This window comes from Cynocephalus volans, chromosome X, assembly GCF_027409185.1.
Source record: "Cynocephalus volans isolate mCynVol1 chromosome X, mCynVol1.pri, whole genome shotgun sequence".
Classification (NCBI taxonomy): domain Eukaryota; kingdom Metazoa; phylum Chordata; class Mammalia; order Dermoptera; family Cynocephalidae; genus Cynocephalus; species Cynocephalus volans.
In genome coordinates this window covers 136600749-136615462 of record NC_084478.1, presented here as the reverse complement: position 1 = coordinate 136615462, position 14714 = coordinate 136600749, and the positions used below count along the sequence as shown (strand labels likewise).

At 34.2% G+C, this 14714-nt stretch overlaps 1 protein-coding gene across 8 annotated transcripts in view; it reads left to right on the top strand.

The window, feature by feature from the left end:
* The window catches only part of THOC2 (THO complex subunit 2), a 125658-nt gene that overhangs the window by 106778 nt on the left and 4166 nt on the right, over positions 1 to 14714 (top strand). For 6 of the 8 annotated variants that reach the window (XM_063083308.1, XM_063083313.1, XM_063083310.1 and 3 more), the window contains 6 exons: positions 1184 to 1300; positions 6281 to 6418; positions 6762 to 6831; positions 6914 to 7071; positions 8911 to 8987; positions 9476 to 9521. In XM_063083308.1, the coding sequence (XP_062939378.1) occupies positions 1184 to 1300; positions 6281 to 6418; positions 6762 to 6831; positions 6914 to 7071; positions 8911 to 8987; positions 9476 to 9503 (588 nt within the window). In that variant the 3' untranslated portion in view covers positions 9504 to 9521. The remainder of the gene's footprint in view (positions 1 to 1183; positions 1301 to 6280; positions 6419 to 6761; positions 6832 to 6913; positions 7072 to 8910; positions 8988 to 9475; positions 9522 to 14714) is intronic. The other 2 variants (XM_063083312.1, XM_063083311.1) reach the window with 1 other exon arrangement.

Here is a 14714-nt window from a genome sequence, read left to right as displayed (position 1 = left end):
AGAAAAATTTTACCCAGAAGTGCCTCAGCTGCTTTAAGCAGTCTTTTTTGGAGTGCAATGGTAGCTACAAGCAAATGAATCTTTTCAGCAGAATGAAGCCTATTTTTCGGCGTAATCATTGAAGAATATATAGCACTGAAGACCTCCCGGATGATGCAGGATAAACAAGATACCACTGAATTCATCAAGCTTCTTGATGAGCGTCATACCGATGTGTGCCTTCTAAGAAGGAGTCTTGAAAGGAGCTCCATTTTAAAGTCTCCTTGGTGATCAGTTCTCCTGTAGTTGTGTATATTCAGTGAGCATGCAGCTTCTGTTGTATCTTCCCTTGGAGGTTTGTTTATACCCATTGGGTTCCCAACAAGTTGAACCTTGCATTACGATAAAAGCAGATGTGGCATCCAGCCCTACCACCCAGCAAAGAGAAACCCCAGGCATTCAACTGCAGCACAAAATCGTGGGTGTAGCCTTCTTGAAGACTCAGGGTAGCCATTCCTTGCTCCATATTTAATTTTAATTCTAAAGTCATCTAATTTCATGGAATCTTTGAATTTGCAGTACGTTGAACTTTTAAAACTGTAAGTTACCAATTCTTCATCAAGAGCACTGTGGTGGAGTACCATAATTGATTGCTTTTTCTTTCTTTTTTTTTTCTTTTAAATCTTTTTTTTTTTTTTTTGGTGGGAGGTGTGAAATTCACCATTACAGGCACTTTGCAAAAAAAGTGATTACTCTTTTATAGAATACATTTTGTTTTCTTGTTAATATAATGCCACTGAGTTTTTCAGATACATAAAAAAGTGAATATTTATATTAGAGTTACAAGTAAAGTAAAATTTGAAACTTCCCAATTGAAGAAAAAGTATGAAAATATGTCATTGTTCTTCCACAGTGATCTCCACTATTTTAAACTTTTTGTGGAGAAAAAATGTTTTGCTTTCTTAAGCCTCTTAAATTATGTATAGCTTAAGTACAGAGATATGAGAAATGTGGCATTGACATTTATTTGTAAATTATGAGCAAAGAGTAAGATTTTTATTTCTTTTATTGAGTATATATATTGTAGTTTTTTTAACATTACAATTCCATTACATGGTTTTATTTTTATTTTTATTGTTGATATTCATATTGACAATGACATCATGAAATTTATCCTAACAAGAAGTAGCTGGTTTATTTGCAGGTTACAGCCATACTTCCCAAAGTTCCTCTGAATTCTGAGAACTATGCCAGCTCACCTATCATCTCCATTCATTTTCTACAGGACAGTCTCATCGAACTCAAGGAGTCTTCAGCAAAGGTTTGAGTCTTTTAAAATCATCATGCCTAAGTAAACCAAAAAGTTCTTTACTTCTTTTCTTTAGTAGATACCCTCACCCTAGTAAATTCAATAAGCTAGGATTAGTGGGAAAAAGTACTCTGCTTACTTAGAATAACCTTTTAATATACCTCTTACAAACTGAAACAACATATGACAGTGGTCCCTTTTATTGAGATTGTTATGAAATGTGTGTAAGGTGGCAACATTTCTATCATCTCTTCTTGCTTGCTGTGTTATGCATTCTCTCTGCATTCAAAATCTGGCAGTGTTTAAGGTTTGGATAAGGGGTTATTGATTTGTTTTGGGGAGTTGGCTTATTTAATTTCTTTGTTGTTGTTTTTTGTTTGTGGCGGCTGATGAGTACAGGGATCCAAACCCTTGACCTTGGTGTTATAGCACTGTACTCTAACCAACTGAGCTAACTGGCTGGTCCATCTTATTTAATTTCTTAAACCTGTCAAGCTGTCTTCTGGCTGTTTTTTAGACAACCCAAAAGACCAAAAAATAAATTTGATGCATTCACATAACTGTTTTTAAAAACCGAGCCCATCTCAATCCATAAAATTCTTTGTCTTCTCTGCCGAGATACTTTTTTGGCAGTTGTAGAATAATATTGGGAAATGTAGTTAATGTAAAATAATATTTCCCTACAGGGGAATACTCAACTTGGTGGTTGTGTTTACATGTTGTATTAATTCTTCCTGTTACTCTACTTTCTTGAGTATTCTACTACTAAAAATAGTGTACGGTTTGCATATCTTATTACAGAGTTCATTTCATTATTATAGTTGAATTGTCCATTGCTCACACTATTCCATCTTTATTATAAAATTCGTGCCCTCCTTTACCTTGATTTTCTACTTATATCTTATTTTCTTATATTAGTACTTATATACTTATATTCTTTTGTGCTAAATATTATTTTTTACTGGTAGACCAAATTAAATTTTGAAACAGAGCCAGTTGACATTACTATCTGCTTTTAGATTGATAGATTTATAATGATATATCTGTGTCTATTGGGCACTAATTTTTAACAGTTTAGATTAGCCAATATGCTTGTATCCTAAAATTGTAGCATTGTTTGTAGATTCTAATGTATTAATCAAAAGAATGTCAGCTGTACTGTGAGTACTTTCTTTTAAAGTGAAATGTTTTATTGACTAAATTAAATATGTATTGCAGTATAGTAGGTTTTCATAACCAGTTTGGGATTGTATATGTTAGTCATAACCATCAGTGGTTTTCATGAGCTATTTTAAGGTCATGGTTAAGAGTGTTAACTTGTGAGTGTTTATTTACCGAAACATACTTTGAAGCAGTTTAAAGCCTGCTGTTAAAAATTGATTGGATTTTCTAATCAGTGATGAAGATTATGGTTCTTCACATTTGTGAAAGCCTTTTGAAAACAAAACATTGTGAGATAACATTATTTCATTTCATGCTCAAAACAGTGCTGTGAGGTAGATAGGGCAGGTGGTAGTGTCTTTTTTGACAAATGAGAGACTGAAAAAGTTCTTGAGCCTTTTCCAGTGGCATACAACTTGTTAGTACCAAAAGCATGAACTAAAATTAAGGTTCCTTAATTCTTAGCACCCATTTCAACAATATTTGAAAGGGTTCCTAGCTCTTTTGATGTGTTTGTCTTGGTTTTTAAATTATAGTGATTCAGGTCAATCTCCTCACTGCCCCCCCCCCCCCCCCCCACGCCTTTAAAAAAAAATGGTGACTTTGTGGGCTTTTAAAATTCAGTAGATTTATTCCACACACAACCAGAAAATTTTGAAAATGGCATACAAGTACGTTTCTAAAAATTATGTGACTCATACCACTTTTTAAATCCTTAGTGCTTAATATGGTGCCTGGCAGTAAGGTTAGATATTTAATAAATATTTGAAATGAACTCTTAAGCCTTTGGACTTTGGTAAAGCATCCAAGGTACTCACTTGCATAGTAGCTGATGTTGCATTTTTATGTGTCTAGAAAGTAATAGCATGTGATTGTCTTAGAAAAAATTTTTTTACTGGACTTCGATCTCTAATATTCATTATAACCTCGCTGTTTCTGGGGTAGCTTTTACTTTCTAGAGGGTTTGGAAGATATGTGGGTATTTTTTATGTTATCTTGTCACTTGTACATATAAAATTGTTTTTCTGCTTTAGTTTGACTTTTTAGTTATGTTTTGTCTCTGGGATTCTCTTTTTTATTAATTGTTTGCTATTTTCACTTTCTAATTCATGGTTAAAGTAATACATGGATTTGGCTTTTCAAGCAAAATTAGTTAAAGGGAGAAAAATCTAGCTTAGTATTTCATTTCTGTGAGATGACTCTCCACCCCCAATTTTCAACTGGCATATTTAATTTTTATCAGTTGTGTTTTGACCTAGCAATCCTCACAGCTACATTTGATGAAGAAATTGTTGGAAGTATGGTCCTTTAACCAAGCCTCTCTATAGTTTAGGTGGGCAGCAGTAACTACCTCGAGATAGAATTTAGCTTTTAATTCTGTTTACCATCTTAAAATGAGGATTTGCAAACAAATCCAATCCTAAAAGTAAGGCCATCCTTATCTATCGAAACCTTAAAAGTCAATGTAGCAGTATTCTCAAACAGATTTTGAAAATCATATTCTTTTTTGGACCTTAATGATCCCAATGTCAGGAATAAAAGCAAATCACAAACAAAATCCAACAGTGCTACGTACAGATCAATTTAATGAATCATTAATTTTATTTGGCAAAGGTATTGAGTACTCACTGTGTGTACTTTGTATTATGAAGTGTACAAAAATAGAAAAGGCACGTTAGCTCTTAACATACTGGAAACTATGTTACGGGCAAAAATAAATGGCATGAAATTAATAGGGAGTAGCTCACACAAAAAAGATAAATATAAAATAATACAAGCATTCACTAGGAAGTATATAAAATAATACAGGAGTTCACTTTTCAGCAAAGTGCAGAGATGAGGGACAGTTGAAATGCTGATGGCATTTGAGCTGTCCTTTGGAGGCTAAGTAGGATTTTACGAGATTAAGGTGAAAGTGAGCAACTAGTAAAGAGAGCTGCTGAAAAGGATGGGTGTTGGAAGCAGTGATGGCCACAGCATAGAATGTGTTGGATTGCTGTATAGTAGGATATAATTGTGAAAAGATCGTGGAGAGCTTGGAATGCCTAAGCTAAGGAGTCTGCATTTTATTCAGTAGGCAATGAGAAAACTATGTCTTTGTGGGAAAGAATATTGTGGTCAAAACTATTCTTATAAGAGTAGATAGAAGGAATTGAACCAGCTACATTTCTAAATTAAGAATTTCTGATTGTGTATCAATTAAGCTATTTGACTTTTTATGTCAAGAATGAAATATTTGAACATTAAGTCCTAGAAAAAATTCTTAATTCCTTTCAATACAGAATTCAAGTAGGCACAGTCAAAAACTTCATTCTTGTGAGGAGTGGTGTGGGGTGTGTGTATGTATTTGTGATCACAAACTTCCCCCCCCCCCCTTGCTGTTAACTGGGAGAACTTAAGCAACACATCCTTAGAGAAATCTTCTTTGAGTATTGCAGTAATGTATTATTTCCTTTGTCTTACCAGTTTCATAAGTAATATTAACATAAGACATGACTAAACCTCACAATTAGAAAAATCTCAAAGTGTCATTTTAAGGCATCATACCCAGCAAGAGTATCTTTTAAACAAGTGCTTTTATGACTGTTTATCATTCTCTTGCTCTTTGTTATTAATAAACATTTTGTCTATTTCAGTTGATCGTCAACTTTTAAACATTGAAATTTTAAAGACTGTACTTCTGCATTGCTATAGCAATATTTATGAGCCAACTGAATTGAAAATGTTTGGTGGTGTTAAAAAATAAGTGTTTAATTCTCAAACTGATGCTCGTCTTTTTTCATGTATTCCTTTGATACCAAAGGATTTCTTTGTGTAAAAATATTGATTTTTGGCTCACTATTCTATTCATTCCTAAGGTATATCTAGAATTGTATAGTTATGTAATGAGTTATATTCAGTATTCTGCTGCCTAATACTTCTAATGTCTTAAATTAAACATAAGATTGTAGCACAGTTCTAAATGCCATAAGGTTAGGTATCTCATTATTTTCTGACTACCTCCTAAGTATTTTCTTTTATAGTGGCTTTCTATATTTACAACTTGCATATGTAGGGTTATCTCTCAATTATTTGGAGTCAGAAGGTCCTTGATGTTTGGCTGTTTTATTCCCTGTAGGCCTTTTGGCAGAGAAGGAATAGGCAGAGGAGAATATTGGTTCATCATATTTTAGTCTTTGAGTTGTTTAATAATCCTCAGCTGACTAGATGGTTTTCTGAGTTGTTTAGAACCAGTAAGACAAATTTCACAGTCAGTTGTGATTATTTGATAGAAATTGGAGTGCTTTCAGAAGTAGAGAATATGCAGCCTTTATGTTTCTGAAAATAATTTAGGATGATCTCTGCATGGTTTACACTGAGGAAAAAAAGACTAGTAAAGTCATGGCTATATTTTATTTTTATACTTTTGCTCATTGTCTTCATTAACTGCCTATCAGGGGTTGGTAAGACTGTTTAAATTTTCCATGATTGTGTAGAGTTTTGTATTTTTTTTTTTTTTTTTTTATGTTAAAGGTCCTGTCACTGTTTTTCACATATGGACTCTTGTAATGGTAGTTATAGGTCTTTACAATAGAGCTATAAGGAGAACTCTAGCTTGTGAATTTACTGATGAGTCTCAGTTGAATTTAAATGCTACTTTATTTATAACGTCAAGAATTAAAGGCTTTGTGTAATTTGTATCATGCCCTTTTATTTTACATCTCATAATCCAGGCAGCTGACCAGTTTTGACTTTGAGTCTAACTGCCAATTGTTTTTCATTTAATAAACAAACAAATGGTGCCAATACTGGAAAACTAATAATCTGTAGTATATTGCTTTAATTTAACAGCTCTACATTAATCATACTCCTCTACCACTGTCCAAGAGTAAGGAGAGAGAAATGGACAAGAAAGATTTGGACAAGTCAAGGGAAAGATCCAGAGAAAGAGAGAAAAAAGATGAAAAGGACAGGAAAGAGCGGAAAAGGGTTTGTAATTTTTTAAAAACTAGTTTGGAAAGCTCATTATCATGTATAGTAGCATGTTTGTCGCCCTTTAAAAAATACTAGCTTGTTCCATAGCAGTCTATTGTTTTGTGTTTTAACTGGTATTTTCACCCTAAAGTGTGTTTGCATCTTCTACAGTAATAAGGATCTTCAGCCTAGTAATTTCTACCAGCTCTGCTTGTCTTTCATGTCATTTTACCAAGTATGTGAAATTACTGCAAATATTCTCCAATGCTAGTTAGCTATGCCCTTCTTGTATAAAAGTAATAGATTAAAACAAAAACATAAACCCTTGATCAATGTAGTTCACAATTCTTTGTTCTAGGATCACTCAAACAATGACCGTGAAGTACCACCGGACTTAACCAAGAGGCGTAAAGAGGAAAATGGAACAAGTAGGTAGACTTATTGATACCTTCAAAGCAATTGTCAAGGTAAATTGGAAAAGGTTTTTATGATTCTCTTTTGCAATTTTAGTGGGGGTTTCAAAACACAAAAGTGAAAGTCCATGTGAGTCTCCTTATCCAAATGAGAAAGACAAGGAAAAAAATAAGTCAAAATCTTCAGGCAAAGAAAAAGGCAGTGATTCATTTAAATCTGAGAAGATGGATAAAATCTCCTCTGGTGGCAAAAAGGTAAATAAGGAAAACAAAGGAATAATATACCCTTTGAAAAATTAGCAAATTCTGAATTTTTCCTAGTCAGATAGTCTTTTGTTAATTATTTGGGGACAGGAAGAGGAGGCATTGGGGGAGGGAGGAGAAGGTTATCTGTTTGAGGAATTTGAGCCAGTTCGGTCGTAAATTACTGGGAGAGTAGAGTTAGTGTACCTCTGAAATTTTTTTCCTCTCCATTCTCCTCCTCCCTACTTCTGTACATTGTTTCAGCCTTTCTTTGTATTTTCTTTGTTCTCCACCAAGTCTTTGCTTTTAGTTTCTCTTTATTCCTGAGATTAAAATGTGGTCACACATATTCTCTCTGACCATCAGAGTGTCATGAAGTCTTTATTAATTGTGATTTGAAACATATTTTTGTAACATTTTCTCCTCATAAACTCATTTGTTTGGAACTTGTATTTGATTTTAAAATTAAGTATAAGGTACATTCTCTTACATATTAATGGATGGATGATATTCAAAAAATCTCATGCATCTGCCACAAAGTAATAAGCCGTTACTAAAGTATAAATTGTTTACAAAGCATTATTGTCTATATATTCAAAATATATGCCATATATTTCATAGTTCATAAAAGCAGTTTTAGAAAGTTATAAGGTGAATATTTTAATTCATTATGTTTTAAAACCTTTTAAATAAGTGTTTTTTAATTGAGGTAAAATTCTCATAACATAAAATTAACCATTTTAAAGTGTACAATTCAGTGGTATTTAGTATATTTACAATGTTGTGAATCAGTGTTTTCAACAGTCTAGTTTCACAACATTTATTACCCCATTAAGCAGTCACTCTCCATTTCCCCTTCCCATCAGCCCTGGGCAACCACTAATCTGTTTGTCTCTATGAATTTATCTATTCTGAATATTTCATGTAAATGGAATTGTACAATAACGTGGCCTTTTGTGTCTGACTTGTTTCACTTAGCATAATGTTTCTGAGATTCTTCCATGTTGAAGCATGTATCATTACTTCATTTATTTTTATGGCTAAATAAATATTCCATTATGTGAATATACCACATTTGTTTATCCATTTGGACTTTTGGGTTGTTTCAACTTTTTGGGTATTGTGAATAGTGCTGCTATGAACATTTGTGTGCTGCTATGAAGTATTTGTTCGAATAACTGTTTTCAGTTCTCTTGGGTATACACCCAGGAGTGGAATTTCTGCTTTTTGAGGAACCACCAAACTTTCCACAGTGGCAGTACAGTTTACATTTTTGGCAGCAATATATCAGGGTGCAAATTTCTCTACATCCTGTCAACACTGATTATTTTCTGTTTTTTTTTTTTTAATTGTTTTATTTTTTTAAATTATAGCCTTTCTAGCAGGTGCTAAGTGGTATTTTATTGTGGTTTTGATTTGCATTTTCTTAATGACTAATGATGCTGAGCATCTTTTCACATGCTTGTTGGCCATTTGTATATCTTCTTTGGACAAATCTATTCAGATGCTTAGTCCATTTTTTAATTGGGTTATTTGTCTTTTGGTTGCTCAGTTGTAAGAGTTCTTTATATATTCTGGATGCTACACCCCTGTAAGATTATCTACATGATTTGCAGATACTTTTTCCAGTTCTGTAGGCTTTCTTTTCACTTTTCTTTGATAGTGTCCTTTGCATGAAAGTTTTAACTTTTGGTGAAGTTCAGTATGTCTATTTTTTTCTTTTTTTGCTTGTGCTTTTGTTGTCGTTCTTAAGTAAGTTTTTGAACAAAAATGGCCGGTGGGTGATGAAAAGGGATTTGAGCGGATTTTTATATTTGGTTTTCCCTCCCCTAATTCCATCATTCCTTATAGGAGTCCAGGCATGATAAAGAAAAGATAGAAAAGAAAGAGAAACGGGACAGTTCAGGAGGAAAGGAAGAGAAGAAACAATATCCTTTTCATCTTGTTGATGTTTTCTATCAGTGTAATGGAAAGTTTTGATACTGGTCATGTTTAGAATTGTACCCTTCTAGTATGTGGTCTAAATGCTTGAAGGATTATTAGCTTTTAAATGGTCTTTAAAGTTAATCCTCTTTAATGTATGAAATCCAGAAGTGGGAGACTTGATGTTCTTGAAAAATTTTTTTTTTTTTTTTTAACTTCTGTAGTGACTGAAGTGTTTTATGCCACCAAGGGATTTATAGTCCCTCTGGCTGTATTATCACTGAGAGGAAGAACGGAAACAGAGTCCCTTGGGCTGGGGGTATGGGGAATAGAAGGACAAAATGATGAAGCAGATGAGCAGAGCTGGTAGAGTTTGAAGATACCAGTCTGGTCAGAGCCAATTAGGCCTGCAAGCTGAGGGACTGTATTAAAAGGTAAGACACTATTCTTTTTTTTTTCCCTCAAAATTGTTTTCCCTTAATTTGTCATCTACTCATAAGTCCTCAGACAAGCACAGATAATGAAGACTTTTAATCAAGGTGAGTGTTCTCTCATTTTCCTTTTATTTAAAGATATAAACATAAAATGAAATCTAATAATGTTGAAACTAGATCCATTTTGCAAGATAAAACTACTTGAAATTTTTACGTAAGTATAATGACCAAGTCTTTAGGTATAGATACAAAACAAGATTTGCAGTTATTTTTAAGCTGTTTTCATTTTAAGCTTGCTGATGAACCACACATTTTTTTTAAAGCACCAATAATATATTTATTTAAGAACATCTGGCTTTCTCTTTACCACTTATTTACATTTTCTCTGGATAATTAATTACCTTTTATAAAAAAGTGCTTATAGTCCTGTAAGTGATGGTGATAACTGCATTTTACAGGTGAAGAAACTGAGACTCTGAGAGGTTAAGTTGAAAAGGGTCACAGGGATATTAGCCAACAGAACCTAGGTCTTCTTATCTTTTAGTGCTCTCTCTTTTTGCCTTTTCACGCAGACATGTTATTCAAAGATTTTTGATTGAGTTTTCATGCCTCTTTTTGTACTACTGACCATGTTTTGCAAAGCCAGAAAATATGGTCTATGCTTTCAGTTCTAGAACTTAAAATGTATAACTGTGTATTCAGGGTAATGCACTTACACTAGTGTTTTAACCATCTTGAGTAAATTGTATATCCATCATAGTGGACAGAGTGTTCAGATCCTAATATAGCCTTTTTTGAGCCCTTAAGATCATCATCTGTATAGTTACTGTTTGGTGATGCCTTAGGATTACTGAAGTATGTAGGACAATTTGCTTCCTACATTTAATGGTTCCAAATAGCTGTATTTGAAGTTGTTGACTCTGCTTTTTTATAGCCCATTTTTTGCTTCCACATTAAGTATAATTTCTTAATGATTTAAGTGTACTTGCTGTCTATACTTTCCCCCTATTATTGGCTGCTTTTTTTTTTTTTATTGGCTGTTTTTAATCCTTTATGAAACCAGACAGATAACAAGGGCTATTTACAGGTGTTTAAATTAAGACTGAAAAATGTTTGAGAGCTAGTTCTGCATAAGGGTATGGGCTTTAAGGTATGGTTCTTGGCTGCAAAGCAGGGATTTGAGGAAGTTGCCAGTTAGGTGACCTCTTGATAAGTGGTGTGCTTTGTCTATTTTGTTATTCTGTGCTTGTTGTCAAAGTGGTAGAGTAGTGTAAAAGGCAGTTGTGAAAGAGCATTTAGAAATTAATAATTTTTTTTTTAATTAGGAAGATTGTAAAAGAAACATTTACTTCCCATTCTTCAATTCTAGCCACCCCCACCTAGACAACTAGTTGTCTTCTCTGGTGACTATAAACTCTTAATCATTCTTCTGTTTTTTAAATTCTTCATATTAACCTTTCTTTTAATTTGGCATTTTGCTTTTACATGTGGTGTCCCTATTGAAAAAACAAAAACCTTACCTCTAATGTCTTTATTAGTAATAGGCCAACAATTGTCACTGACAACTTTCACTATGATTTTATACATCTCTCTTTACTCAGTACCTAAATATTATTCTTTTCTATGTGAGGGTTATGCTAAAGATTTCTTTGAGTTGCTCTTACACTGGCCATGAATTTGACTGTACCTCTATATAATCTCTCAGGAACAAAGGAATGAAAAAACTTTGTCCCTGAGAGATTATATAGAGGTACAGTCTAATGTTTAAGTGTTCAGGTTGGTGGTCTTGTTGCAAAGCTTCTAGATTCAGATATCCTTTTAAAGATACATTTAGCTTAATGTTCACCATGTTCAATTTCTCATTGACAACTGTGTACTATACAGTTGGCCCTTTGTATCCATGGCTTCTGCTTCTGTGGATTCAACCAGCTACAGATCGAAAGCATTCGGAAAAAAATTGCATCTGTGCTGAACATGTATAGACTTTTTGTCCTTGTCATTATTTCCTAAACAAAGCAGAGTAACAACTATTTACATGGTATTAGGTATTATAAATAATCTAGAGATGATTTAAAGTATATGGGAGGATTGCATAGATTATATGCAAATACTACACCATTTTATATCTGGGACTTGAGCATCCATGGATTTTAGTGTCCACTGGAGGCCTTGGAACCAATCCCCTGTGGATAGCGAGGGACATCTATACTTTTTCTTGGGTTGACTCTTAATTTTATGAGACTCTGGTTGATGTTCTCTCTTCCTGGCTTTCTTGCTGCCTCTTTCTGTTTGGATATATTCTAGTGTGGTCAAGTCTTTCTGTTTTTCTTTCTTTTCCTTTAGAGGTCTCATCATTTCTGATTGGCACCATTTAGCTGTAGGCTACTTCTAAATCTGCTGCTCTCTGCTCCTCTTTTAATTTATTTTCCATTCTACAGAAAGGAGAGCTCCTATATATGTCACATTTTCATTATTAAAAGATGTCATTAATTGTTAGATTTTATTGTTGGTTTTTAGAACATTTTTTGAGGAGGGTGAATAGAGAAGTGATATTGATTTGTAGGTATCATCTTGATTTCAGAAACATTAAAATGATCACATTAGAATTAAAAAAATATGGTATATGAATGTGACCCAGATGAAATTCCTTCCAAAGTCTCTGTTTTCTTCTATGTCCTATTTTTAGTTGCAAAACCCTGTTACCTGTAAAGTCTTTGTTCAAATTCATCTTACCTCTCCTTGATTTAGTCTCTTGAACATTACTAGCTGCTTTGCCTTTAACCTTTTCTCCTACTTTAATCTTCTTTTAAAATTCCTGCCTATTAAACTTGTTCTCTAAGAACTATCCTTTGGCTTCTCAATTTTAATTTGATGTATGTGGTCCTCAACTAATGGATGTTGAATTCAGCAAACTTTTGAGAGTCCTTTTGTGAGCCAGATGCTGTTGCTAAGCTGACACTTGCTCCCAGACCTTGAGAAGGTCAATCTTCTTGCTGTTTATTATTTTGGACTTAAGACTTTGATTTCAAAGAATATTAGCAGTTAGTTCTATCCTATCCATCTGTATTTTTACATTCCTATTCTAATCCTCCATTTCAACAAGGCCAAATATATTTTGCAGGTTCGTTTCTGATCTCCAGTCTCATACATGTAACCTAAGTCTTTTATCCTCTAAAGCAAAGATTGCAAATTCTCAGCCCTCAGGCAGAATGCATTTCTGCATGGCAACAATCAGCTAGACCTGCCTGGGTGCTGCCTCCCCTTGTGATAGAGCAAGGGCCTTTTTAACAGTTCATCTCAAGCAGTCCCTGTTCATTCCTGACCCCCATAGACAATTGATTTTTTTATTTATGCTCTAAGTCTTTATTTTTCCTTCAGTTCATACTTAGAAACTGACCTCCTAAGCTCTCAGAGATTTCTTTTTTTAGGAAGATATTGCCATTTTGAGGCATATTCCTCAGTATGTATTGGGATATGTATTGGGTTAGGGAGTGTTTGATTAAGTTTCTTCCTTGGTAGCTTCCCATTGCTTACATGTGGGCTTGTTTTCAGAGTCCTAGTTACTCATTCCTATGTATATATGAATATGTTACAGATCCCCTCCCTAGATTGTGGTTTTGTTGAAGGCAGTAACTGCATCCCTTCCTTCTAATCAAACAACCAAGTATTTTTCTTTGTTACCTGCTATGTTTTAGATACTCTGTTAACTTTACTTAGAGAGCTATGTACAGAGGTATTAAGTGTTTCTCTTTTGGGATCAGTGTGAATATTGATGAGGAGCAAATCTGACTATTTTTTTGCCATTAAAAGGAAGTTCAGTTTCTTTACACCATTTGATAGAAGGGAACACCATACTGATTAAAAAGAAGTTCCTTAGTATACTGCAACATTTTTTTTTTTTGACCGGTAAGGTCAGCACCACGCTCTGCCAGTGAGCGCACCGGCCATCCCTATATAAGATCTGAATCTGCAGCCTCGGCGCTCCCAGCCCCACACTCTCCCGAGTGAGCCACGGGGCTGGCCCAACTGCTGCAACATTTTTTTGAGGGCACATTTATTATGCTTTCTTTTTGGTCTGTATGTAGTAACTGTTAAATGTGTACAAAATTCTTGTTAGGAGATTGAAATGACAGACATAAACCATTTTTCTCTTCATTCGCATCCTTTATACTCTTTAAAAGTACTGGTTGTGGGTTCTGTGCACTGATATTTATAGGCCTCAAACAGTTGAAAAGAGCAGGAGGAGTTTTCTGTTTCCTTCCTTTTCCATTTAAGGTAGACCAAATATTCACAAAAGTACAGGCTTTTTTTTTTCTTTTTTTACTTTTTTCTTCTTAAAAATCTGAACATAGCATGAGTCCTTATAAAAGCTCTAATGCCACATTTTCCCCTGAGTGTGACTGTCCCCTATACACATACTTATCCTGAAGAGGCATCCCTGGGTGCAGTTGAAATTCAGCTTAACAGAATTCTGGTTTTAATTGTGTTATACTTTATCCACATGAAAGATCTCAGGAACTGTGTTTGCTGTAAGAGTTCCTAGGTTGCAGTATAAGGATAAATGAAGGAGTGAAGTAGAATTAGGATAGCTGTCCCTATGCCTTTCTCCTTATAACTTCTTTCTTCCTCATAAATGTTTGTTTGACTTGTTAAACATCGTCTTTATCTTTTCTACTTGGGGTGTGTGTGTGTGTACGGGTGGGGGCGGGGGGGGAGAGAACACAATTCTGGGATGCCTCCTTTGAGGTGAAGACACTTAACCAAAAGTAAGCTGTAATTTCAGTGAGCTTATATTTTATAGCTCCTCTTAAACATTTTTTGTTGCCATTAAGAGGGCTCTTTTGTGAGAAATCTATGAATGACTGAAACATTTCTTAGGACCTTTTTGGTGAATTTGATCATAAAATTAAAAAGTGTGTGTGTATTTATAAAGGCATACCTCTGATAAGAAGGCTGATTTTATATTTGCCTTTTCTTCTCTATTTTGATCAACACAGTACCTGCTCTTTTTTCCAGACTACTCTGCTTTTCAAACTTGATTTTTGCTGTCACAACTGTCTAAAACATCATTTAAAATCAGCTTCCTCAACTCTGAGGGGGTACTCTTTGAAGACATTTTGTGCATAGTTTTCTGATGCCCTGACAAAGAAGAGGGCATGATGAAAAACACAGGGAAATGACATCCTTACTAATATACCAGGGACTATTTCTGGCAAAAACAAAACAACTAGAGGTCTAGATAATTACCAATATAAATTGATGTTTAGAAATGTAATCTTGTCTCAGCAGAGTGGAAGG